The 25,679-nt window shown below is 37.2% G+C and overlaps 1 protein-coding gene across 1 annotated transcript; it reads right to left on the bottom strand.

The window, feature by feature from the left end:
* Positions 1-5,577: 5,577 nt before the first annotated feature.
* Positions 5,578-21,189, bottom strand: elovl6 (ELOVL fatty acid elongase 6). The gene is made up of 4 exons (XM_056770322.1): positions 20,923-21,189; positions 13,591-13,722; positions 11,545-11,696; positions 5,578-7,297 (listed from the first exon to the last, which is right to left on the bottom strand). The coding sequence occupies exons 1-4, from the start codon at positions 21,003-21,005 to the stop codon at positions 6,864-6,866; spliced, it is 801 nt and encodes a 266-aa protein (XP_056626300.1). The 5' UTR covers positions 21,006-21,189; the 3' UTR covers positions 5,578-6,863.
* Between the last annotated feature and the right edge of the window lie 4,490 nt (positions 21,190-25,679).

Raw genomic sequence — 25,679 nt, forward strand, 5'->3', positions numbered from 1 at the left:
TCTCTTTCTCTCTCTCTCTTTTAATCTCTTTCTTTACCGTCACTGACCCACATCTATTGATTTTTTGAGATGGTCCACTTATCTATATATTGCTGTCTGATATGATGAGCAGTGCAGTCTGGGTTGCACTTCAAACTGGGGAGATGGAGCCTGTAATAAAGATAAAATTGAACCTGCGTCAATTTCTCTGATAATACAAAAGCCAAGAGACTCTAAAATGAGTGGACATGTTGTCTTTAACCTCTCAGCATTTTGCCACTTTTAGTTTTTCATGGTACACACTCCAAAGGCAAAGGGCATTTGTTTCATATTTGTTCCCAGTAAATTCTTGTATTCACTGTAACTTTTTTATCTGTGTGGTGGTGGTGGGTTAAATAGAATTGTATCTCTGTGGGTTTTTTGTTTTCATCACATTTTACATTTTTGAAGCTCATGATGCCTCAATACTACATACTGACAAGAAAGTGCTTGGAGGAGATTACAAGAAATAACAACATATCGCTCCTTATTATAATAACTTCAGTATGTTCTGGAAGGAATCACGCTTTTCCACTTTTTCCGTATGATGAAATGTGATTCAGGATCTGAAACAATCTGGCCACGCTCCCTCTCTCAGCTGTAGGGAATTAAAATGGGGGGATCAAAGGATGAGAGAGCTAATCCACCTGTGAGTGGAAGAGAAAGATGACGATAAAGAGGAAATGTGTGAACAAAGGTGTTTGCAGTTGCCCTCCTTTTCATCGTTTTTTCCCCTGCATTTTCCCTCTCATCAGACAGGAAGCAGTTGGTCTGGGGAGACTCCAAAAGGTGCACAGATGAGAGGACTAAATAAGGCATTAGATGCCCACTCAAAGGCTTTGTTGCTTATCCTCCAGGTCAGCGCACAGCCACTGTGGCCTGTGACCTGCTCAGAGCCACGCTGCTTTCTAGGCTTTGAGTAGATTTAGCGCAAGGGATAATGCACGAATTTGGGCACAGGCACATGTGCTTAAGGCTCAATTTTATCGACGGGAACGCTTGTCGGTGGCCTAATAGAGCTGTCAGACAGAAGGGGAGAACTGTGTAAGGCCGCGATGCTGCACATATTGTATTAATATAAAGGAATATTCCACATTCATTTTTAAACTTGTTTTACGTGTATTACACATTTTGCACTGGATTCAATTGCATTATAGGATTTACGGAAATGTCCGTAAAATAAAGGAAAATGTGCTGGTAATTTTCTGCCAGTACTTTATCCGTTTTTTACGTATTTTTCTTACAGTGTGCATGTTGGATTTGAGCTTTTTATTGATCAATGCATATTCAAATTATATTGTGAAGATGTGGCATGAATGATTATGAAGTGTAAACTTCAAGCGTGATTATACTATCTTGGTGTAACCTAGAGCTTCTTTCTAAAAATATCTACCAACAAAAATAAAAACACTTATTTTGAAATGATTTAATTGAATATGCTGCAGTTTACTCCATTGTGCATAAACTAGCATTTACTTGATTATATGTCATATGTGCGTCTAAGTTTGTGTTCACAGTTACCACTCTGTGGAAGGAAAATATACATATAACACTGCCAATAAAATACTTGCAACTGCAAATATATATATTAAAGGGATAGATGTTTTTTCTTGATTTATTCTTTTTCGAGCGAGCTAACACTTTAATCCTCACCAGTACATAAAGCCTGTGTATCTGTCACCTGTCCAGTAGGGGGCGATGATAAACAGCAAAAGGAAGTTACACACCAGCGGATATGCAACTCAGCACTGAGAATGATGTGAACAGGTAGATATGAAACATATGTTTATCCTGTTATTTCACACACACCAAAAGCCTTTAATTATGTGACTCAACCTGCAGTCTCAGAAGCTGTTCACACCAGTTTCAGGCATGGCAACAGATCATTGTCTTCTGTTTGTTTTGAATTGTGACTGTTTGAAGCTTTTTGATGACAGAATTTGTTGTCTGTCTGAACAAATGCAATTATTCTCATAACCACAAATTTACTTTGTCTATCAAAATCGGCGTTCCTAGTTTTGAAATAGTTATTTGTTTCCATAAATTGTTGTTATTGCTGATGTGAATATGAAAAGTTACATTCGGAGTAGACACCCACAAAATCTCTAAACGCTGTGGAAATGCAAAGCTCAAATACAAATCTATATATGTGACCTGGACAACAAAACCAGTCTTATGGGTAAATTTTTCGAAATTGAGCTTTTGAAATAATCTGAAAGCTGAATAAATATGCTTTCTATTGATGTATGAGTTATTAGAATTTGATCATATCTGGATGAGATACAATCATTAAAACTCAGGTATCTGAGAGTGCAAAAAAATCTAAATATTGAGAAAATCGCCTTTGAAGTTGTGAATCAGAGGCACTGTGGCGGGCCATCCAGTCTCAAAAGAAATAAAGTTTCGTATATTTACGGTAGGAAATTAACAAAATTTCTTCATGGAACATGATCTTTACTTAATATCCTAATGATTTTTGGCATAAATGAAAAATCAATAATTTTGACCCATACAATGTACTTTTGTATTTTACTAAAAATGTTCTTGTGCTACTTAAGACCTGGGTCAGATATGTCTGAATTGTTAGGTTATGTAAAATTTGAATGTTTGAGTATGGTTCTGTTGCATTAGAATTTCTGTGATGTTTTTTTCCAGTAGAGTTGTGTGTTCATTAATGTCTGGAGGTGATATAACTCGTAATACAACTAAATTAGGACCATTTCACATTTACCAACTGTAGCCTAGATTGTGTGGACTCTTTCAGCATGATAACTGATGTTTTATGAGTCTCACCTGATCTGATTCGTAGCATTCTCCACAGGGCTGAGACTTTTAAATCATGCTTAATTAAAATCAAGATTATTGCTTTATGTGTGACTGTTATGAGAAGATAATGAAATATACTTTCAATTGGAAGTTGGAACCATGCTATGACATAACTAGTTATCAAACATTTTCAGTTGGCATGAATACAATACATCCTAAAATTAAATAAGCATGCAAACGCCTGAGGTCAATGTCCAAATGTAGAAATTCCACACAATATGTGTCCCAGTCTGTGGTAACCAGGCTAAAGTCTTCAATTATGAAACAATGAGCATCAAAGTTTGATTTCGATAAGAAGGTTATATTTTTACATAATGTTGTTAAAATTATGTAGGATGATTTGATGTGGAAAATAGTAAAACAATCACACACTTAAAGTAATAGTTGATCTCAAAGTAATAGTTCACCCCCAAATAAAAAATAAAGACACAAGATAGGCCGCGAGGGCATGGCGCAGATCTTGGTGGTAGTAGCAGCAAATATTCTAACGATAGCTTTGAAGGCCGAAGTGGAGAAGGGTTCCATGTGAACAGCAGTTGAACATGGGTCAGTCAGTCCTAATAAGGGATGGGTGATCGAAAGGGAGTCGGGTTCAGATCCGGGACCCGGAGTGGCAGAGATGGCGGGTGCTGCGAGACATTTTGTGCGGTAAACCAAAAGAACCCATAGAAGTCGGCCTGAATGCCAGGGTAAAGGTTCTCTCTTCTCCGTGAATGGCAGGGCGCCCTGGAATGGGTCTCCCCCTTCTGTCATTATTTACTCACCATCGAGTTGTTCCAAATCTGTATAAATGTCTTTGTTCTGATGAACGCATTGAAAGATATCTGGAAGAATGGTTATAACCAGACAGATTCTGCCCCCCATTGACTCCCATAGCTATAACCAGACAGATTTTGCCCCCCATTGACTCCCATAGCTATCACCAGACAGATTTCCACCCCCCATTGACTCCCATAGCTAAAAAAATAGTATGATTACAGAACTTTAATTTTTGGGTGAAATATCCCTTTAAGTAAGCCATTGAACTCTGTATAGCCTTGATGGGGTGAAATATGGACACAAAAGTTATTTTTGTGAATCCTTTTAGTTTGGATTCTGTGTTGGCTGTAGTTAGTCTGGGCCTCAGCATAGAAATCCAGGTTCCATGTTGTTTGTACAGCTTGTCTGGTGTGAAGTACTTTAAATCACTGGAATCATTTAGAACAAAAGAGTAAGTGTCGTTTTGTTTTCTCGTAACCACTGACTGGCTGAATAAGTGTTTTTAAACAATCCTCCAGGGTTGAAGATTCATCATAACAGCTACTGTTTTTCTTTCTCACCAGTTTTTTCTTATCTTTGGAGCGATCGGTATGACTGCATTCACAAAAGAGTTAAACTATACATCTGCAAAGCCATTCCTGATCATTCATGTGAACATCAACATACCGAAACAACATTCCGAAAGTGTAGGAAGGGCAGTGATTAACAAACTCTGTTCCGTTTCAGCGAGTTGACTTGTTGAACATTATGCTGTTACAGTCAAAATTAGTTATACAGTCATCTCAGTTTACTAGATTTATCTTATAGGTTACTTAAAGGGAAACCCCTAACTCCACACAAAAATGAAAAATCTGTCACTTATTAACCCCCCCCCAAATTGTTCCAAACCGGTATAAATGTCTATGTCACTAAGAAAGATATTTGGAAAAATGTTAGCGACTCACATTTCCGGGACATCATTTACTATCCTAGTAGTTACAATTATTGAATAATTTTTGTTTGTTCTGTTGAACACAAAATAATGTTTTACTAACAAAGTCCAGTAGGTGCACGTGCAAATAATCTACTTCACCTGGCACCTGTCCTATCAGCTCAAGAGCAAGCTCTATAAATAGCTTAACCGCCTTACCTTCATTCTCTCTACTATTTCGCAGCACCCTGACTCCTCACCATCAGCCTATTTCTACCTCAGTATAACGGGGGAGCACTTTAGGTTTGGGCAAATACTGACCTCGGGGACCTCTCCCTGGATGGCACGCCACATATGCCTACTATTCATTCATCCCACTTTATTTATTTGCTACGGCTAACTCGTGAAATTATATACTTGGAAGAATTTAGTAAAGCAAAAGTTCTAGGGCACATTTGAATACCATTTCATTTTGGGGTGGAGTATCCCTTTAATGTTTAAAATGTTTTCGTCTCATTTGTTTTGTTTAAATGGGATCAGTTGTTTATCCATAAATCTGATGCTGTCTGTTTATGTTAAGGTGTATAATTGATTTTGTTATGTTTAACACTGCTAAAAGCACTTATAAAATAGATGGCAATCCTAATGTTATATATACCTATTTATCACTATGAACACTTGGTGTTTTGAGGTTAGTGTCTGTAAATAGAGTGTTCTACAAAACTGGTTTTATAAAACATGCTTTATAGTTATTTGTGTTTGTAATGTCCTAAACTTGTAGAACCCCTATAGACTTCAGCTTAGGATCTGAACATGGTTGTATGTGAAAAGTCACTTAATTCAATGCAAACCCACAATATGTTATAAATTATCATCTTTATGCAACTATGAGATTTCCAGAGGGTGTGACTTGTGCTCCAAATGTCCATTTAATCATACTTTCAATAGATCCATAATTTCTACAAGGCTTAAAATGTCTCGTAGAATAATTTCTGTCACACTTACTCGAAAACACATTCACAACCATATCCCTTCAGGCATGCACAACCCACCGCTTAGTGTGGCTTAAAAAACAAGGACAGTCTGAACGTATGCCTTATGTCAGTGTAAGTGAGGTGATAGTGCTTCCATCTGGCATGCTGCCGAGCCTGTTCAGAGCAAGACTGATAGTTCGAGCAAAATATGTACCAGAAATATTGCATGCTTCTCCGTGTAAGAAGTAATGAAACTTTTTTTGTTGTTGTAAAATTTATACAAATAAAAACAGAAACATCATTATTTTAGCACTTTTGGCTCTTTGTTAAAATTTCTATAGATGCTTTACATGTATACAGTGCAAATGCACAAGAGTACAATGGACACCAGTGACAGGTTTTTTTAATTTGATACAGCAAATATAGACACGTTGCATTTCGTGTACATTTTGGCTAGACTCTACGATGTTGGTCTTTGGACTGAATGAAGGTAATAATAACCTAAAGCCGTCATAAGAAGGCCAGGCCCAGAACTCAGCACGGCCCAATGATTCATATTTCACAAAACACTCGAGGTGGATCACTTGGCCTGAATGTCCTCTCAATATTGACCATCATTGGTCTCTTTTCCCTTTTGTATACTTGTGTGGCTGCTGTTTCAATGAAAGCTTATTTTATAGTGTTAACATTTCAAGCCTTTTTAACTACGTTGACTATTTTGCCCTTTTTTTTCCTTCTAAAATGATATGCACATCATATGGAAAACGCGAAGACCTGAGAGAATTTTGGTGCCGCGATGCTGAACACGGAACACACTGTGGCATTTCTTGCTCAAGATGGACCAGTCATCCATTAACATGGCTTTCGTACAAAACTACCGTACACGCTCTAGTATCTATTCGATAAAAAATGGAACGGAAACATTTATGTTTAAACAATTTGTAGACATCATCACGCAATTCTATTCATATAACTTCCTCTGAATTTAAAATTCTCTTTTCCTTCAAAATGTCATTTCAACTTCTCCTCCTTAATTCTTTTAAAGTTTAATCACCCCTTTTTATCTCTACACATCTTTTTTAAATACATAGGATTGGGCACATAAACATCACAAAAAAGACACATTTTTGTTGAACTGATATCATATGGTAATGACTTCTCAGTGCAGATCAATAGAGCTCCCCTAGCGGGGGGGAGGTTAAACTCCATACTTTAGTAGTTCATTATGCACAAGCCTTAAAAGTAGACCCTCACTGTCTTCACTTCCTTCAAGTTCATAACAGTAAAGCCCTAACAGTAAAGACTCTTATTCATTGGTCCACTTTTCTATTCTTCCCCATCTCTTGTTGATTATGTGATTAATTGAATCTTTTGCTTTATTGGCTTTTCTTGGCTGCATTGGATTTGGTCTTGGTGACGTAGGCTTCTAAGAAGAACTGACAGAAGAGCACAAAGTAGCTGAGGTACATGAGGGATGACCATACAATGTTATGCACATGCGACCGGCACTCTTGGCCTTGCTGCATCCCCGAATACACCAGGTAGTTGACCACGCAACCCATCACCATCTGAGTGATCTGCGTCAGAGTGATGAACATGGCAAACTTGCGGGAGATTTTGAAGCCGGCGGCCCTCAGAGCGTAGTAAGAATACATAACGGCATGGACCAGGTAATTCATGGTCATGAACCAGCCACCGCCGGCTACCATGTCCTTGTAGGAGTACCAGGAATACAGCAATACTGTGATGTGGTGATACCAATGCAGGAAGATTAGCTTCTGTTTGCGTAGCACAATGAACATTGTGTCTCCTGAAAGTATAATAAACAGAAACAGTATGAGATATAGATGGAGAATCATCTGCTTAACTGTAGTAATCAGTTATTTTTGTTTCAAGTAAAACCACAATTTTACCATGATTTTAATAGAGCAACCCCAGTTTAACCTTGATATATGTAGTGAAATTATGGCTATACAAATGGTAAGCAATCAACCAACTTGTACTTCACTTTCACAATAATAAAACTAAAGTCTGGTTCATTTCCTAATGTGTGTGCTGGAAAGATTACGATAAACTTATTTGTGAAATGGGAGTGTTAGAGAAAAATAAATCTTGGATTGTAATAAATAGTTTAGCACTTAACAAAAGTTTAAAACAAAAACACCAGTCTTTAATTTTTTTAGATATCCTTATCTTTTCTATTTTTTCTACATGGTCCGTGACAACAGATAGATTGTAAAATTATTGATGTTGTGACGTGCACTGTACAGATTAAATGAACCGTCCTTGAATATTTTCAGTATCTAACCAGAGCAAAGTTTATCAATGCAAAGCATTGATAAAGACAAAAGACAAAGCATACAATTAAGATTTCATAAACCCTTGTGTAAACACTATTACCTTGTAGAATTAATAAGGATGGGACAGTCAATAAAATACAATTACCGCCGTTTAAGTTTGTAAGTCAGACATTATGTCATTAAATGTGCAGCGTGTGATTTTACAGTTAACAACTTTGACTGAAGGTGTGACTTTAATAACCTGCGTCCAAACAATGGAAGATGAGGTGTTTGGCATAAGAAAACTGGAAATTGATTTGGCACTGAGTTGGAGGTTGAAGGCTAACTTGAATAAGTATAGCCTTTGACTGCTTTTTACTTTTTGAATTAGTTTCACATTTGCCCTTCATAACCTTTAAGTTTATCATGAGACGGTAAATGTGTGTTTCAGACGGTCAAAAGTCCATGTACGTTGGCATGTCCCCTGCTGTATATCAAAGACCTCATGAGTCATTATTCTTGGCCTGACTCTTAATGGACGTTAAGGGTCATCACATTCTCTCAATATTGTTGTTTTATTTACAAACAGGCCAGTAGCCCCCTAACCGCCAGGACACAGCAAACACAATAGACCCAGGCAGGCGAAAATAGAACCAATGTTCCAGATCTTTAGACTCAGGGTTATACTGCAAGGTTCACGCTAACAATAAATTCTGTTACGGTTTCATAACTCGGACAGATGAACACTAGACTCTCTCCAGTGCTTTGTAGCTGAAATTTTAGTCTGAACACATTTAACAAAAAGCTGGATTTTTCAATGCTTGTGTTAAGGGATTACTGTTGCTTGAAAGGGGTTTGGAATTTGGGACCTCTGTAAAAGTGGCTGTAACCATTCTGGGGCTAGATATTTACATAAAAAATTACACTGGACCAGTTTCAGTCCAACAAAGCAAGAATGTTGTCCAATTGCAAAACTGTAAAATGTAATCTGAAGATCTGAGAAGGTTTGTTCAAAAGTTGTGTTATGAGAATTCAGCCTTGATAAGAAACAACGTGGGTATTCCAGAGAGCAGGTTAACTTACCTTCAGCTAAACCCTGAACTCTGGGTGGATCAACCCTCAACCCTAAGAAACCTTTCTTACTCGGGTATGTCAGTTCCAGAACACGTTTGAAGGGTAAGTTTAATCAACCTCACGAAAGATACCCAGAGTTATTACACGGCTCATTTGAATGCTTGATTCTGATTGGCCAGTCGCGACATTCCAAGGGTTGTTATTTTCAAATAACAACCGCTCAAAATTAATAACACCCGGATGCTCCAAATCATTTTGAGAGGGGCAGTTTAATATTACACAAAAAATAATTATAAATATGTCTTTTAATAACATTTAAGATATTATATTTTACAAATGATTAAACCAATTTGCTTGTTCTTTACGTTATAACGTCGTTTCTATAAAAACCGGCTACCTGTACATTGTCCCTTTCTTAACGTGCACTCACAGAAACAACATGAAGACATTGTCAATGGGTCTCAGAGTTCACGAGTCACCATGAAAACAGCAGGGAATCATAAAGTTTTTCACTGTAAAACAAGGTTATAAATCATAGTTTTTTTTCACCAGAGGCTTAAATTTGCATCATTGTATAAAAAACATTATATGTTAAACGCCTTAAATTAATTAATAAATATATAATTAGTATTAATATATGTACTATTTTTATAGTGAAATAATTAAAATATATAATCATCATGGCTATCTTTGTTACATAAAGTGTAGATTTGTTGAGATGTTTGTGATTAATTTTAATATGTCTACCACGGTATTTTACCACAATTGTGTTGTGTATGTATTTTATTACATTTCTAATTTATAGGCTGTATTAAACCTCTATTTTTGTTCCTTCCATGTATGTTTCTTAAAAAATCGACCTTTATTGTGTTTTCTGAAAACTAACTTTGTATTGTATCAGCTTTACATTCAACTGCCATATTAATTAAAAAATATGTTTTAATTGTAGAAACTGCTACAGTTGTCATAATTTTGGAAAAACATGTGTGATGCGTTTCAGTACACTACACTATGTATGATTATTAAGTTGTAAAGTAGAGGCTGTAGGTCTGCTGTGACCGAGTTAGAGGTTTAAAATGTAAGGCCCATTCACATTTACGCCTAATATATATCCCTTTCAAATACATATACATTTTCTTTTTTGTTTTCTAATAGGCCATGGCTTTCCACATGTTAAATGAGGTGTAAAAGACCTATCTTTAAAGACAAATAACAAATTGTAATTTGGAGTAAGGCCTTTCAATACGGCAGAGGAGGCTGATGATAAGAAAAACATTATTAGGAAATACAGATAATATGAAAACACTAAGAGGTATTTTAATGTAACTTATTATGTATCTGAATTAAAGTGATAAAGGGACATTCAATCTGTAAACCCTATGCCATAGGTGATAACCAAATTAAACTTTTCCTGGGAATCAGGATTGCCATGATGGGAATCAAACCTGCAACCTCTGGGTTATAAGTCCCATTACATCACAACTGCCCGGAGATGCGTCAAATATGATATAGTTAGTATAGTTAGTGGGGAAGGATAATGAGATGCAAATTCTTAATAAATTGTTAATAAAAAAGCCTTAATAAAAGTTACAAGGCGTGCATACTATTTAAGCATCCAATCGTATTTGGAGATTTAATAATAAACCTAATTAAAAGTGTGTACCGTATTCAATGTAATCCTTACATTTATTAAAAACAGTTCACATTATTTTATTTAAAGATTTTTTTTTTAAAGGTTACAAATCATAAAATTAGCATAAAATCAGTTATGAATGCTCAATCGCAACGGGTATGACTGAAAATGTAATTCTAGTAATACTGTAAAAATCTAATATATAATAGGCTACCTAATCTGTACTTCCACAGATCAAAAGCGCACGCATATGCAGACAACCCTTGAAGCTCAGTAACATTTCCTTGAAATGAACTAACCCTGGAACCCAATCTCCTCTGGATCAGGTTATCTTCAGAAAGTGAGTTGCTATAGTTACTTGCATACCCTGAAACTTATCTCTGTTTTTGGAACAGAAAGTTGAGCTTATCAGCTAACTAAACCTTATCCAGGTATGTCACATAACCAGCTTTCTGTAATATCCCCTGGGGTACATTTTGTGTTGTGTGTTTCATAATATCAAAAACACTTTTAAGGTGCTGTCTGTAGTTTTTGTAGTATCTATTGACAGAAATGCAATACAACATTAATAAACAATGTCTTCAGATGTGTATAAAGATCTTCCATAATGACACGTTAGGTTTTCATTATCCTAGAAAGCCATTTCTATCCACATACACCACGGGTCCCCTTACATAGAATTGCCATGTTGTTTCTCCAGTAGCCCTAAACTGCTCAACAAAGCGTGTTTCGTTAATGTTAACTCCTTCGGCAAAGAATCGAAAACTTGATGACATCTTTGTCCTATGACAGCCACCATAGATCTTTGAATGGAAGGGGGAGCCGTTGGTTCCAATTTGCAACCAAATTTAATACACCGGTCCTTTAAGTCAAGCATATCTCCCAATGTGACATCTCATAAGTGCTCATATATGTTGCGGATAAATTTAATTCTGATAAATACTGATTTGTTACGTGGTTACAATCTAGGCTCATACCTCTTTGACACACAAACACACAAATAGCAACAACAAGAGCAGCTTAACTAAACCGAAACCCATGAAATTTAAATAGAGCATCACATAATCTCACCTAGTTCAGGAGCCTTACTGAGAACAAACGCATAAGCCCAGAACTTGCTGACTGGTCCGTTGTAGAAGCTCTGATCGCACACCGACTGCTGTAGGCCCTTGGTCATCAAGATGTTCACCATGTATCCGCCAGTTCTGACCGCACCAAATATACTAACAGACGGAGATACGGAAACAAAAGAGAATATATTTTTATATCAGATACATTGAGCTTTTAAATGAATAAAAACATCTTATGATTGACAGCTTTAGAAGAAAATTCTTCCACTCCTAACATGTAGATGAATGAACCGGAGCGACATTTACAAAGTAACCCAATTCCACTGGAAAGCCGCAGACTTGGCAACAAAGACTAGCTCGAACCGCTCCAATAAGGCGGACGACTTGCATAAAGAGGGTATGGACGTGTCGCCAAAGCACGCCCTCGTGGGTGGCAAAACTTTTAGCCTTACAAAATCAGGATACGCAATTTCATGCAACATTTCAGTGTCCAGGAACACCGTATTCCTTTGTATGTCATAGGGAAATGGTAAGGATCTCCGTCTAGTCCAGCTGCTTGTAATTGCAGCAAATAATTGCGTGTTTTAGTTCCGGTTTCTTTGTTTCCCCTATTCCCCTCATTCATTTTGATGGGTGTTATGCCACCCAGGGGAGCGTGTCCCAGGGCATATCCCGACATGTGCACGTGGGGAAGTTACGTCAATGCATACCCCCTATATTGGCCCACAGAAACAGTTACTAATGCGGCATCTAGTTTTGATATGGTTGTGGCTAGAAGGGATACAACAAGTGAAAAAAAATTCTCGCTATAAAATTATAATAAATGACATTAGTTTACGCCTACACCTACCCCAACCCTAAACCTAACCTTCAATAATAATAAAATAGTAATTAATTGATGTTAGCGTGATAAAAATTATGTAGTATTGAAGTGCCTATGCCCAGTGGAGGTACCTGAATCCCTTCTAGCCATCACCCTACATTGAAAATAGTTCTTCTATGTCCCATTTTGTGAGTTTCTGTGCGAGAGCGCCCTCTGGCTTTCTGAGCTTTTCTGGCTTTATTCTCATTGGCTGCGTTTATTGATTGACAGTCTGTAGCATTGGGTGGGTGGGTCAAGTTTCTAGTTTCTAGTGGCTGAATCGATGTGTTAGATGTTGGAGTTTGCGTAATGTCTATTCTACTGTTACTTGAGTGCTGATGTTTATAGATAGAGGAGTGGGTGACAGTGTTATGATGTAACATGAGTTAGATGAGATTAGATGTAAACTCGAAATGTATCATTTATATGCAGGTCTCTGATATACCTTATTTGCCGGTCTTTATGAAGTAACTTGGAACGAGGAAGTGGCTTGTTTACTGCCTATAATGCACACCATTAATCTTGTAAAACATAAACTATTTATGAATACACAGTATACCCGTCACATTATGCGTTTCTCTTTCCCAGGTGCAAAAAGTGCACATTTAAACACACTAATTTTGTACTAAATATACAAAACATGTATTTAGTAGATAAACTTAATAAGCTATAAGAGTACTCAACTGTGGTATTTTGAGAAAGTATATTTTGACTAAAGACTATACTTAAGTATATTAATTAAAATCTGTGAAAATGGAGCACTTTAGTGTAATTAAATAAAGTGTTTTTTAGTGCACTTTTTTTGGGTTGTGTGCCTCTCCAGAGGAAAGTGCCCTGCAATGACTGAGAAATACTGTATTAAACCTTAATTTAAACTAACAGAGGTCCTAAAAAATATCCTTTATCATAATATAAAATATTCTTTGTTGCATTTGCTGTATGACATTCGCTGCATCAACAATACAGCAACTTTTATTGTATTTGTTAATACCATCACCTTCTGTAGCCCAGGCATCTGTTTTTTCATTTTTACATAATGTCATTTCTGTCACTCCTCCCACAGCAATGTTTTAAATAGTTGTGAGTTTTAGAATCGGTAGGTGCTGTGACCCCCTATAGGTCTGTTGAGAGAGAGTTGTTTGGTATCAGACAGTTAGTTTATTATATACCTAATGGCATAATTACCTGAAGACGGCGAGTGTTAAAGACCATAGTACCAGTGGTTTCCTCAATTCAAACTTCTCCCTTTGCTTCATTAAACGCCGCCCACCGAGTATGCACGCAGCGTAGAGCGCTGAGAACAGGAAAGATTTCTTCCTGTGGGGAGAGAGATGGTAAAAAATGAATTAGTAAAGACAAAGGAAATTTTGTATCTATTATAACAACCTTCAGCATGACCATCTGTTCACAACATATTCTTAGTCTTTAATTATGATCATATACATGATAATTATTCATATTTGAAGCTGTGGACCTTAGGGTTATACTGATGTGTCAATTGAGTGAGGTGATATATGCAACATAAATAAAAAATGTATCCGATTTCTTAGTCTCATAGAGAAAATGTCCATTTACAGATGACAGCTTGAAAACATCAAGCTGGTGTAGATAAAAGCTTCTGGTAAATGCATCAATTTAACATAAATTGCTTTAATATAATCCAGATATGTAGCTGATGTCAAAATCAAGAGGGAAGTCTTTTATAGTGGGTGCATCTCGGAAACGGAGATATTGAGTTAAAAAACGGATTTAAATTTCGGATTTAAATGTATACTGTGATCTTTGTTATAAAAACATCGAAATCTGTTTGTTGTTCTATCACATTAAATCCTGACCTCAGAATCTAATTCAATTGGCTCAGCACATTTCGCTGCTTGAAGTGGTGCTGTCCAAACGCATCAAACATTACATAAATATGTCATTGTATTTCTTAAAGCCTATACTCATCACTTCTCTCTTGCCAAAGTGAAAGGAAATAAACTGTTGTTGGAGCTTTTCATCACAAACAGATTATTGGGCTTATTCTGACAGCTTGCATTGCTTTTAAGATCTTATGATATCTGGCAGAGCTGAAGTCCATTAATCTCATAGCTGGAAACATCCACAGTGCGGTCTGATTCAGTTTCGAGGGCACTTTTATCCTGCTAAATCTGATTTGCAATAAATTTGTTTCTCTTCCGTGCCGTCTAGAATGTTGTTGAGAAACTAAATGAATATAGCTAATTCTGGTTAACAGCGAGAGTTCACTAAAAATGATTTGTTGATTTTACTTAAAAAAGATGTCCACCATTTTTGCATCATGGTTTTTAAATCAATTCAACTTAAATATTTTCTTGTTATTTTGACTTGAAATCTCTTTGTTGCGTTTACACGGATATATGAGTTCACAAGGCCTTCATTAACTTAAAAAAAGAAGTAGCACAAGCTCAATCACTTAACAGTGCTCATGTAGTGTGTACTTGAAAAGCAAACACAAATCACCTGGATGGTAACTTCACAGAAAACGATTATTCAGAGATGAAACAACATCAATAATACTAAATACATCGACAAATTTCGTTATACATTTTATTATCATCTATACAAATGCCCCAGAAGTGGTTATTATTTAAAACCTTATGGGTATTCCTCACAGCATTTGTACTGATAATATTAAGCTCATTGCACTGGAAATGTATGTTAGATTTACTTAATTTTAACTCTAGTTTGCACAACTCAAATATTTCCATTCACTGTATGCATACTTTTGAGCTTTTCTTGTCATTTATATTGTATATTTATAAAAATGTGTTTATTTTTAAGTTGAAGCTACTTAGCATAATACAATATGGTGGTTAAGACAAAAAATACCAAAATGGATTACCTTGAATCTATTAATAATATTCAACTAAACAGTAGCTATAAAACAGTCCACTGCTGTCCTTCTGAAACCTCGCATCTCCATATTTTGTGGTTTTTATTTAGTCATAAATCATTATTATTAGTCACCCTTTATGTTTCTCACTGGGTTTTGCAAATATCTAACCAATAAAAAGTATTTAAAAGTCCTTGGCAACGTTGACAACTAACTATGTAATCATATAAAAAGTACAGTGTTTTTCCAATTTCTAAAAACGGCAAATTTGGACAGAGTATTATTAATGATCAAAGAGACAGTTACAGGATGAGGGTGCATTTACTGTAAAGACACATGTCTAGAGCTGATGTCTTCGACATAACATTAATACCAGGCCAAGACATGTAGCCACTTGTGAATCAGAGCACTCGAGTTTATTTTTATCACAAGTCTCCACCAACAGACCTAGTTTTATAATTTATTTAAACCTACCACACTTTAACCTTTTATATACAATGATGGTTGTTTTTATGTCAGAAGTAAACCAGAAGGGAGCTTTGCCAGGCCAGCAGTCAGGGACACGTCTCTCCCTGCCACTATCATATCCTGGATGATGTGTCTGACTTGATTCTCTTTCGAGGAACTACAGTAAATTCCACGGACATGCCGTCCCAGAGGCTCAGCGGGGGTCCGATTACTGATCTGTATGGGTATTGTCATTGTATATTTTGACTTCCCTCAATAGTATTTAATTAATTAATTTAGCATTGTCTGAGTGTGTGTACTGTTGATTTATGCATGACCTCTACAGGCATCGTGTGAAGAACAGAAGGGTGTAGGTTGTAAAGGCTCGCTGGCTGTCATTTTATTTTTCTGCCCACTTGATGTGAGAAACACTGACCTCACTCTGCTCAGAACAGCGAGTCTATTCTATGCATTGTATACAGCCTCCTCCAACCTTGGATTGTCATTGCATTGTTCTCTGTGTACATGGGGAGGCTGCGCAGCATGCGCACATTTTATAGGGACGATTTATCGGTTTTATTGGAAGTCTGATTTTGGTATTGGGGTAAACACGCTGAATGGGATTTAAACGAGACATTTTGTTTGCAGTTGCAGCTGAGAACCTTGTACTTAACAAAACGGCTTGTGATGCTGCTAACAGTCATCTGTTATAACATCTGTTTGCATATCATGAAGTATTTCTTCAGAACCACATGATCATATGTCACGAATGAATAACCTTTATTAGAATTCGCTGATTTTTGGGGCGTTACTGAGCTGTGCTGCAGTGAATGACAAAGCAATATCAAGTTAAGAAGACACATTATAGCTGCACATTCAGAGTACATGAGCATCAAAGGGGTCATCTTATTCTGTTTGCCTAAGAGATCAAGGAGAGATGGTTTAATCATATGCCATGTAGCTTTATTAAAGCCCTGCCCCCAATAATAACCACCCAATCGTAAAGCGCCTGAAGTTTCCCATGAGGCCTTGCTGCGTTGTTACCATGTCAGAAAAGCAGAGCTTCATGAGCTTGTGCATCCGCAGCAAAAATGTTCTAGAAGACTGTAGTGAGATGTGTTCCTAAACAACAAACAAACCTGCAACAACCGATTCAGGTCTTGCATCATCATCTCAAAGTAGGTCTATGCATTGCAAGACCATCGAGTCCTTGATCTGCACTTTTTTTGTCTATGCTCTCCGTTTTTCAGCTGAGTGCATCAAACCTGCAGCGGACAGTGACTAATGTTGAAGGTACCTGCAGTGGATCACATCTGGCTAACACTGTGTGTGTGCGCTTCCGAAGTAACTTATATCAGCTAAATAAACCAGATCTGCAGACTTCTAGCAGTTTTAGACTAATGACGATTGCAAAATGTGTTCTGCTAGATTCAGTGATTTTTAACCAAGTGCAGCAAAATCCACAGAAGGTTGACAGAATTTACAGGACAAGCAAAATGAGCTCTGCAATGATTTTCTGTCGGTTCGATACGTGGACATGCAAATCAGTCAAATTATACTGAAATACTGTTCTTGCATGAGTATGTCTGAATACTGTAGATCTGCGTGCGTAGATACAGATATAGCTAAAGGACCCCGACGCTGATGTAATAATCTATGACTTGTTGAACAAGGCTTTAGCCAGAGGTTCCTCTACTGCTGTCTCTAACCATCACAAGCAATCTCTTCTGCAGGGTTACTCATAGTGAAAATAGAAACAAGGTCATTGTTCTTTCACAGGTCAAAATTTAAATGCGTTTTAATGTATTCTCGTGTTCATGCTGTGGTGGGTGGCGGAAGCTTTGAGGTCTGTTAAAGACCTTTTAGACTCAAATTTTGACCTTAAAAAGAAAGGTGCCTTAAAGGTTTTTCCACAATCAAGCCATAGAAGAACCATTTTTGTTTCATCAAAGAACCATCTATTCCTTACCTTATTATAATCGGAAGAAGCTTTTCTTCTCCACAAAGAAACTTTTGAAAAGCAGAAAAGAGTTCTTTGGATGTTAATGGTTCTTTATTGGAACCATTTAAACAAAACGTCAATGAGCAGGTAAAGCTTATAGTATTTCTAAAGATAATCTATCAAGGGTAGTGTCAATATTTTGATGAGACTGGATCTTCCAGTGTGTGCGGGTTTTTGTAAGATTGTTTACAGCAACATTTCATGCAATGGATCAGTCTGATGGTGCCAGGAAAGTCTCAACAAGAAGGAACTGTAGTTCCACTGTTACGTAAGGCTGGCAGTCCATGTCAGGATTCAGTGTACATTTACGTGGTCCTACATTTTGTGGATTTCATGAGCTGCAGGGTTCCAGATTGCGACCACATTTTTTGCTTGCGCTTCTAAAAAGTTCAGTCAGGGGCTACAGTGCTCCTAGTACAAAAGGTTAGTCTGGAGCCCTGAGCTGGTCTCTTATTTTGAGAGACTGACTATGTTAGAATAAGAGAGGTCTTGTTAAATCAACTTTTGAGCAGTGCAATGAGGTGAGAACAGAAGATAGAAATACACCCAGATTAGAGATTGACCTGTGGCTACCTGTATATCCTTTGGCTAATTCATTCCTGCTAAACCGGACCCACATGCAACATGATGCAATCTATGGGTACTATGCTGAAAATCAGGCATGGAAAATGGACTGAATGAAATGTACCTAATGCACTTCCTGATCTAAATTAAATATTTTGTATTCCAAAACTTTATCTTTTATGTATACGTAGATACAGGTTGATGTACTGATGTACAATCTAAATATATCTATACACGCTGACTGACCCAAGATTTATAATGGCTTTGCTATGTGCCCAGTCTTGCTCGAGATTTGCAAAACATGTTCATGTTAAAAATCATGTATGTGTGCTACATACACTGCATTTGTGAGTACCAACTGACTGTACCAGAAATGCAGTAGTACCTGTTGGAGTCAGATGTTCAGAGAATTTTAAATATGTTGTGCGTTTCATATGACAGTCCTATGTAGTTAATGAAGAACATCGCTCTGAAAAGTCACTTATGAAGAGTCTCACTGCCCCTCATACACTTAATTTATATCTATGCACCATTTGTTTCAAAAGTGTACTCCATGTGATCTTTTTTAAGCTTTTGTTATATGTAACATAAATAATCAAATGTAGCATAAATAATAAAAAAAAAATCAAAGCTGACTTTCTGTTCCCCTAATAATCAGGAAGTACATAAAATAATTATTAAAACATTAATTCCTCCATAACAGATATGTCTGAAAAATGACTACTGATACTCCAAAAACAAGGGGAATTTCGTAGGTATGTTTTTTCAAGCAAATGTTTACTTTCTATTTCTCATGAAATGCAAACGTGGCAATTACACTATGTAAATTGACCAGATCAATAGCCACAGAAACTGCTGATTAACGTAATACGGGTACAGGTAATTGTTATTTAACCCCCCTTTCATCCACAGAATCACAAGGTGAAATGCAACACATCTGTATAATAATGAATCTTAGGCTGTAAACAGAAAGCAAACTTTTTCTCAAACTCTATTCAACCCTGTTTGTACATCCCTGGTATATTCGGCCGGGAATCTTCAAAACCACACCTGTCCTGCAGTGCCAAACATCACCTTTGATCTTTATTGTATATAGACGCTACAGAAAAATAGGCTAGTGACCGTATAGTTTAATTATGATGCTACGTCCAAGTCAAATCTGTTCTCAGGTTTGAGGTAAAAATCTGTTAAATTTTTGGGTCAGGTTTGATTTGATGTGTCGCTATAATAAAGCTTAACTGTTCCTTCCAAAAGTATGGACAACCAATCCACCAAATGCCCACGTTAAACTATTGTAAGAAGAAATGCCACAACATAAGTATTATGGAATCATAGAAATTGTAACGACAGCGTGTAAACTAAATCCCTGGAGGCAGGAATGGTTTATGAGCCTGTGTTGGATAGAGCTTTATGATTTATGCTGCATGATTTAATGGGTTCCCAGTTTGACTCTAAGGTGTTAGATGCCTACATGTGTGTGTTTTGCATTTATACAGGCATGACAGTGTTAGCATTAACTGGCATGGGCAAACAGCACATTAAGATTCCACATATTTTACATTAAATACTACATCAAAAAATAAACAGAAAGATGCTGCAGCTCACAACTAGCTACACTGACATTGTGTCACTGAGAAAGTAACCACAAGATTCAGATTCTCGGCTCTCTACCCAGGAGGAAACAAAGTGGTAAATGTGTGCAAGCAACCCTGCCCGAGACGTGGGCACAGTTATGCTGAAACGTGATTGGTCGGATTTCTGTCAGCAGACATCAAAAGCCACCTCCCATTGGTCGGTCGATATGAATCTAAAGAAGCCTGATGTCCGTGTCTCTCCACGCGCTGCATCACACTGAAGCGTGAAATTGATACACGCGAGTAATCGTGTCGATGTTACATTGTGTCAGCTTTGTTTCTCAACATGCAGAATGCGCGATTATCACCCAAATTGCCAATAAACAAATTATAGGATACATCTGGAACACGTGCTGCAACTAATGACGCTACATTTTATATCCCTCGCTAAATTTAGTTTCATTTCATACCGATACTCGTGTAAGAGAGGCACCGCACATAGTTTTATGTTTTAGATTTGGGTAGGCTAGTCTTGGGAGGATAAACAGCTATTTGAAACGCAACATTGTTATGATGTTTTAAAAAAGGCTGATTGCATGTATTTCTTGTATAAAGTGAGCATATGATAGCCTATGTACCATATCGTCTTTCTAAAGGATGAAAGTTGCTCTTATCATGAAGGACACACGCAGAGCATCACACTGAACAGGCTGAATCTGATTAGAAAGCAGTGACGCTTCAAATATAGACCCACTCGTTACATGCAGATCAGTTGAGATCTTCAAAATAACGCAATGCTGAAACCACACTGCTGCCACATTATTGGTCTTTCGAAGGTGGAAAACGATGCTGCTTGTCTAAAAGGAAGCCTATGACTTTCAAAAGTCCCTGACGATTTACAAACAGCATCTCCGGCTAATGCATGGTTAAAATGTTTTATTCCCAACCCCCTGCAAAGACTGTACACTAATCTACGCACTAGGTGCATTATAATATTGAATACCATACGGACGATGCAAGTGATTTGAATTCTACTGTAGTTGATCACGTTTGATCATGAAACAAGGCTACTGTACCAGTTCTCTTGCATCCATCGAATGGCTTCATCTTCGTTGAACTGCCTCTCGAATTCGTACTCTTGCAGCGCAAGCACCGACATGATTTCCCCGTCGGCTTCCTTTAAACGCGTAGAGAGCTTTGCTTTCTAGACTAAATGAGTACAGTTGCGCGGATTTCCTGATTTATTTCTGTCGCAGACTCCAGCCTCGCCCTCGCATCGCTCTTAGCGTCCCAGCACGCTCGCTAAGCTCTTGTCTTATGTCAGCCTGTATGTCTCTGAGACCGTGCCGGCATACGCCCTCCTCTCTGTCTCCTGTGAAGAAGAGGAGCGCAAGGTCCTAATGCCGCAGCGCTGATGCATCCTCCTGTGCTGGCGTCGTTCATAACTGCAGTGACCTTTGGCATAGATTTAGAAATTATACGTTTTAATAGATGTTTGCAAGGTACCATCGTTATTAGGTGAATATATTGATTGTATAGCTTACGTTGAATGTATTTCGAGTGGGTTGGTTGTCACCGAGTTGCCTTGTTTGACAGCTCATCTATTGAAGAGCAAAATATCTTATAGGATTATTTATTACTTAGTTTAGTCATTTTTTGTACATCGTTTACACGAATTGTCGAAAAACAAAGAAATAACGATTGATTATTGATGTTTGCCAGAGAAAGGTTATACGTTATCAGTATCTTTTATGTGGCCTATGATGCGGGTTGTCCTAATTGGTGCTTTGTGTTGTCATAGAAAAACAGATCTTCCCACCTTTGCCCGGCTTTAGTTAAATTTCCACAATAGGTCAGTCACAAAAGAGTACATGTGTTGACTGATTCATTAATTGATTTCCTGAAACACAACTTCCTGTCCCTCTGTTGTAAAGGTTGTGCAGGTGCGCTATAGTAGCGGCTAAAGATAAAACGATCTGAGCCAACACCTGGTTGAATTAAAAAAAATAAGCTACCTTTTTAAAATGTCAATGAACTCGGCCTTAGCAATCCAAAACAAAGTCTACAGGTTTCCATCTCTGTCACAACTGCTGTGGTTTCATAATCGCCCCATGATGTTCTTTAGTCTCTGGGTCAATGGCACTCACCAGCCCTTATTAACTTTTTCGAGACTCCTCTAAGGACCTCCAGTCGCTTCTTATTTCAGCTCTGGGGACAGTAGTTGTATTGATTTTAGGAACTGTAATTGATTCAATGGACCACAATCTTCCCTGCACGTGGGGAAGCAAGTTTGAAATCAAGTTAACTGATTTGTAGATTGAGAATGTTTCAAAATAAGAACACAAGGTGAGCTGAAAAGCTTCATGGAGGGTTACTACTTTGAAAACAGTCAAAGGGTGTGGCAGACAGAATGTGACAATAGACCAGAGAGGGTGTACAGCATTTATGTTCCTCGTCCTTGCATTTAATGAAAAATTATTTAAGGTAATAGGTAAGAAAATAGATAGCTATTTAATTTATGTTCTTGTGTTTGTTGTAATACGGTGTTTGCTTAGAAAAGGCCAGCATCTCCTGCACTGACACATTAATTAACTAGGCTATAGAAGTTCTTTCTATCAAAAATGTTGCGGATGTTTAATGTTGCATGAAGCACAATCCTTATTTGTCATCCTAAATTATGACTTGTCTGATCATGTAGGTTGTTAAGTAAGATTGTTTGAAATTCAGCCAAAGCGGTTTGATGTGGTGGTTTGTGTGTTCACCTGCATTGCATTTCTCTGTAAAGATTAACGGTTACTTGTCAAATGCATTAAGTAGAATAATTACAGTGAAATTGAATTACAGTATGGATGAGGCGATTACATAAATTAGTAATCCAGGACTGTAATATAGTCAAGATTTATGTTGACAATATTACACAGATCAATGAATGATGTTTACTTGTCTACTATACTGTCTACAGTTTTTCATTTTGACTGACACTTTTACTGTAGCTTAGTCACCAAACTTTAATGGAGACATTCACATTTTAGAAGGGCATGAACGCTAAACATTAAACTACGCCCTGTCTGTCATGTGGCGAATTTATATGAGAACTTTTAGAACTAGATTTTTTATTTATGTTTTGTCAGTTATTTAAGTTATTTATAAATACTGTTTTTTATGGGTGTGTTGCATTAATACACTTTTATTGCCTAGTGCATGAACAATACTACATTACTTATTCACCAATTATTTATTTTTGGTGGTCCTAATAGTGTTTTAAAAGTGTTTCAGGCTTGTTCATCTGCTTTCTCATCTTACTTATTGGTGCGCCATCTAGTGGTCATATACTGAAACAACTGTTCCTTGCATAATCGCTTTAGTTTGTACAGCAATAACCATAATATAAAAGTGTTCTTTACAGTAGCTGCTGTTATATCTTATTAGCATGGTGATTCGTCTCCTAAATATTTACCCTTTTCATCACCCTTCTTAACTATTTTGTTATTGGGTGAAAAATTATTTACACATCCTAAGCATTTATTGATTATAGGCCTAATGTTAAAGAACCAACAATGTGTACTCTGAATACAAATTTTATTCGAAATGCCATTCAATATTTAACAAATAAGGATTTAAGATTTAAGGGCAACGATATGATAGTATTCTCTGCATTGTAGATATCTGCCGTTAATTTAATTCGTTCTACTGACCTCTGTTGGACATAAAGGTATATAGCACGTTAAACAAAACTTTTCAGTTGTGCTTCAGGCATTTAGGTTTTTGCTAGGTGTGTCTCATGAGGTTATGAATATATTATGTAGAATAGTTTACATGCATTCAATAGCAGTACAGTAATTCAGACCTGCTGTATGTCATGCCAAAGCACAAGGATAAGTGCACCTGCTGCAGTAAGAAGTTGGAAAGTCAGTTGACAAGCAAGTGCAGTTTATCGAACCATTATGAAGACACACAAAGAAGCAGAGCTGACAGACAGACAGAGACAGAATAGCCTGCCTCACTCCTCACTTACTCGGATTGTGTGTATCATACACTTCTACATCTACAGAGCATTAATGTTGATCAGCTTATGTCATCTTTCTGCTGAGATTACTATGACTTGGAAATGCAAACTGTGGCACGTAATAAGGAGGATGTTTGAAAAAGAATAGCAGATTGCTTTCCCTGGTTTATTAGGCTGCCTACGGGTTCCAACATGTCTCTTATGAAAGATTAAAACGTCAGATGAAGTCTGCTATGCAAGTATTAAATGTCTTCAAACGGAAATTTGCTCTTTTTCTTTTCAATTTCATTTAATTTCTCTTTAGAAAATTACACTTCCAAGATTTGTTTACAGTTGAAATTTTGATTATGTTGCAGTCCGCGATTTTCTCATAGTTAGTTACAGTGTACAGTTGTCTCGCTTGAGGCTTCATGCTTCTCACCTTTTCACAACTGATGGGTTGAGGCTTAAGCTATTGATGATGTTAAAGTTTTTGAAAGGTAATGAGGCCAAGAGAGCTGGAGTTTCTTGTTACTGTTAACAGCGTCACCATTCTGTCTTTTATTATCTTCTTACCTTTCCCTTAATTCTTTAGGCACTGCAGACACTAATTCACATTTGCACCTACATTTTTTAAATGTGTCCTCTGTTTGCGTAGTAAACACAGGGTTCACAGGACAACAGAGAAAACAGTGTTTATTTAAAGACTATGTAGAACTGTATGTAAATGATGTTCTGTTTTAGGGCGTGATCCTCCCAGCTATGACTAGTTCCTTTTGCATTGTTCATGGGAATGACCAAGACTTATTCACTTTAAACAATAAAGTTGTCTACTTGTGTAACTTGTCTCAACGTTTTCAAGATTGATGGCTTTTTTGATGTGAAAGTGCAAGCATTTTTATGTAGTGTTGTAATATTTTAGCTGCAAATATGTAGCATATTTATACATCATGACATTATAATAAATAATATTTACGATACTGAAAATATGTCTGTATCCCCCTGCATTTAAAATAAGACGTGTTTGCAGTCTTGACAACTTGTAGGCTCTATTTAAGCATTGCATTACATCATCAGTGCTCCGTCACAAGCCTTCCACTTCAGTCTAATAGAGAGGTTGCGACAGACTAGATGCTATCTGATTACACGCAAATCCATTCAGCATTGCTGATTTTTTCGTGCGTGGAACCCCTTTTCGATTTTTGGAATACAAACAATCAAGTTGTTTCTTTTTAATATAAGTTAAGAAAGCAGGAAATGTGTGAGTCATGGAAGTTTATTCCATCTCTGTGCGTTCACACGCTCCCTCACTAGCAAACGCCTGCGGCCAGAGGAGCCATCCTGGCCTCACTCAGCTCATCAAAGACAGGGCCATGTCAGACGCACACACACCCCAATACACAATAAAGAACACTCAAGCATGTCAAGGGATTGGATATATACAAATGCACACAAGCTCTGGCACATCCTAAGCGAGGTATACGCACACTTTGACCCATAATACACAATAAGCATGTCAGAAGAAAGTGTAGACATGTTAGCAATATGCCAGCACATTTTCCAAATGCAACAAAACATGCGCACACAAAGCTGGAACGTAAGAGAGAAGGGGCGCATGCACAGATGCAGGTACAGACACATAGGTACAGTTTAGAAAGCATTTAAACAAGTTTACTTTTCCGCATAATGGTCTGATCCAAACTCCAGGCTGTGACATGTGAGGTTTTCCATACACACACTTCCACACCCATAATCCTCAGATACATTTATTGCAGCCATTCAAACTCACCCTGTTGTGTTTGCTCACTCTTTAGAAAACATCAGTCAGTGTGTCTACATACACAAATA

The sequence above is a fragment of the Triplophysa dalaica genome, chromosome 16 (assembly GCF_015846415.1).
Source record: "Triplophysa dalaica isolate WHDGS20190420 chromosome 16, ASM1584641v1, whole genome shotgun sequence".
Lineage (NCBI taxonomy): Eukaryota > Metazoa > Chordata > Actinopteri > Cypriniformes > Nemacheilidae > Triplophysa > Triplophysa dalaica.

Bases quoted from the DNA above. Each gene is read 5' to 3' on its own strand.
- elovl6 (XM_056770322.1), bottom strand. From the start codon at position 21,005: ATGTCGGTGCTTGCGCTGCAAGAGTACGAATTCGAGAGGCAGTTCAAC. The intron at 13,723-20,922 runs GTACAGTAGCCT...CTCTCCCCACAG, and splicing joins CGATGGATGCAAGAGAACTG to GAAGAAATCTTTCCTGTTCT. The intron at 11,697-13,590 runs GTAATTATGCCA...TCCGTCTGTTAG, and splicing joins TTAACACTCGCCGTCTTCAG to TATATTTGGTGCGGTCAGAA.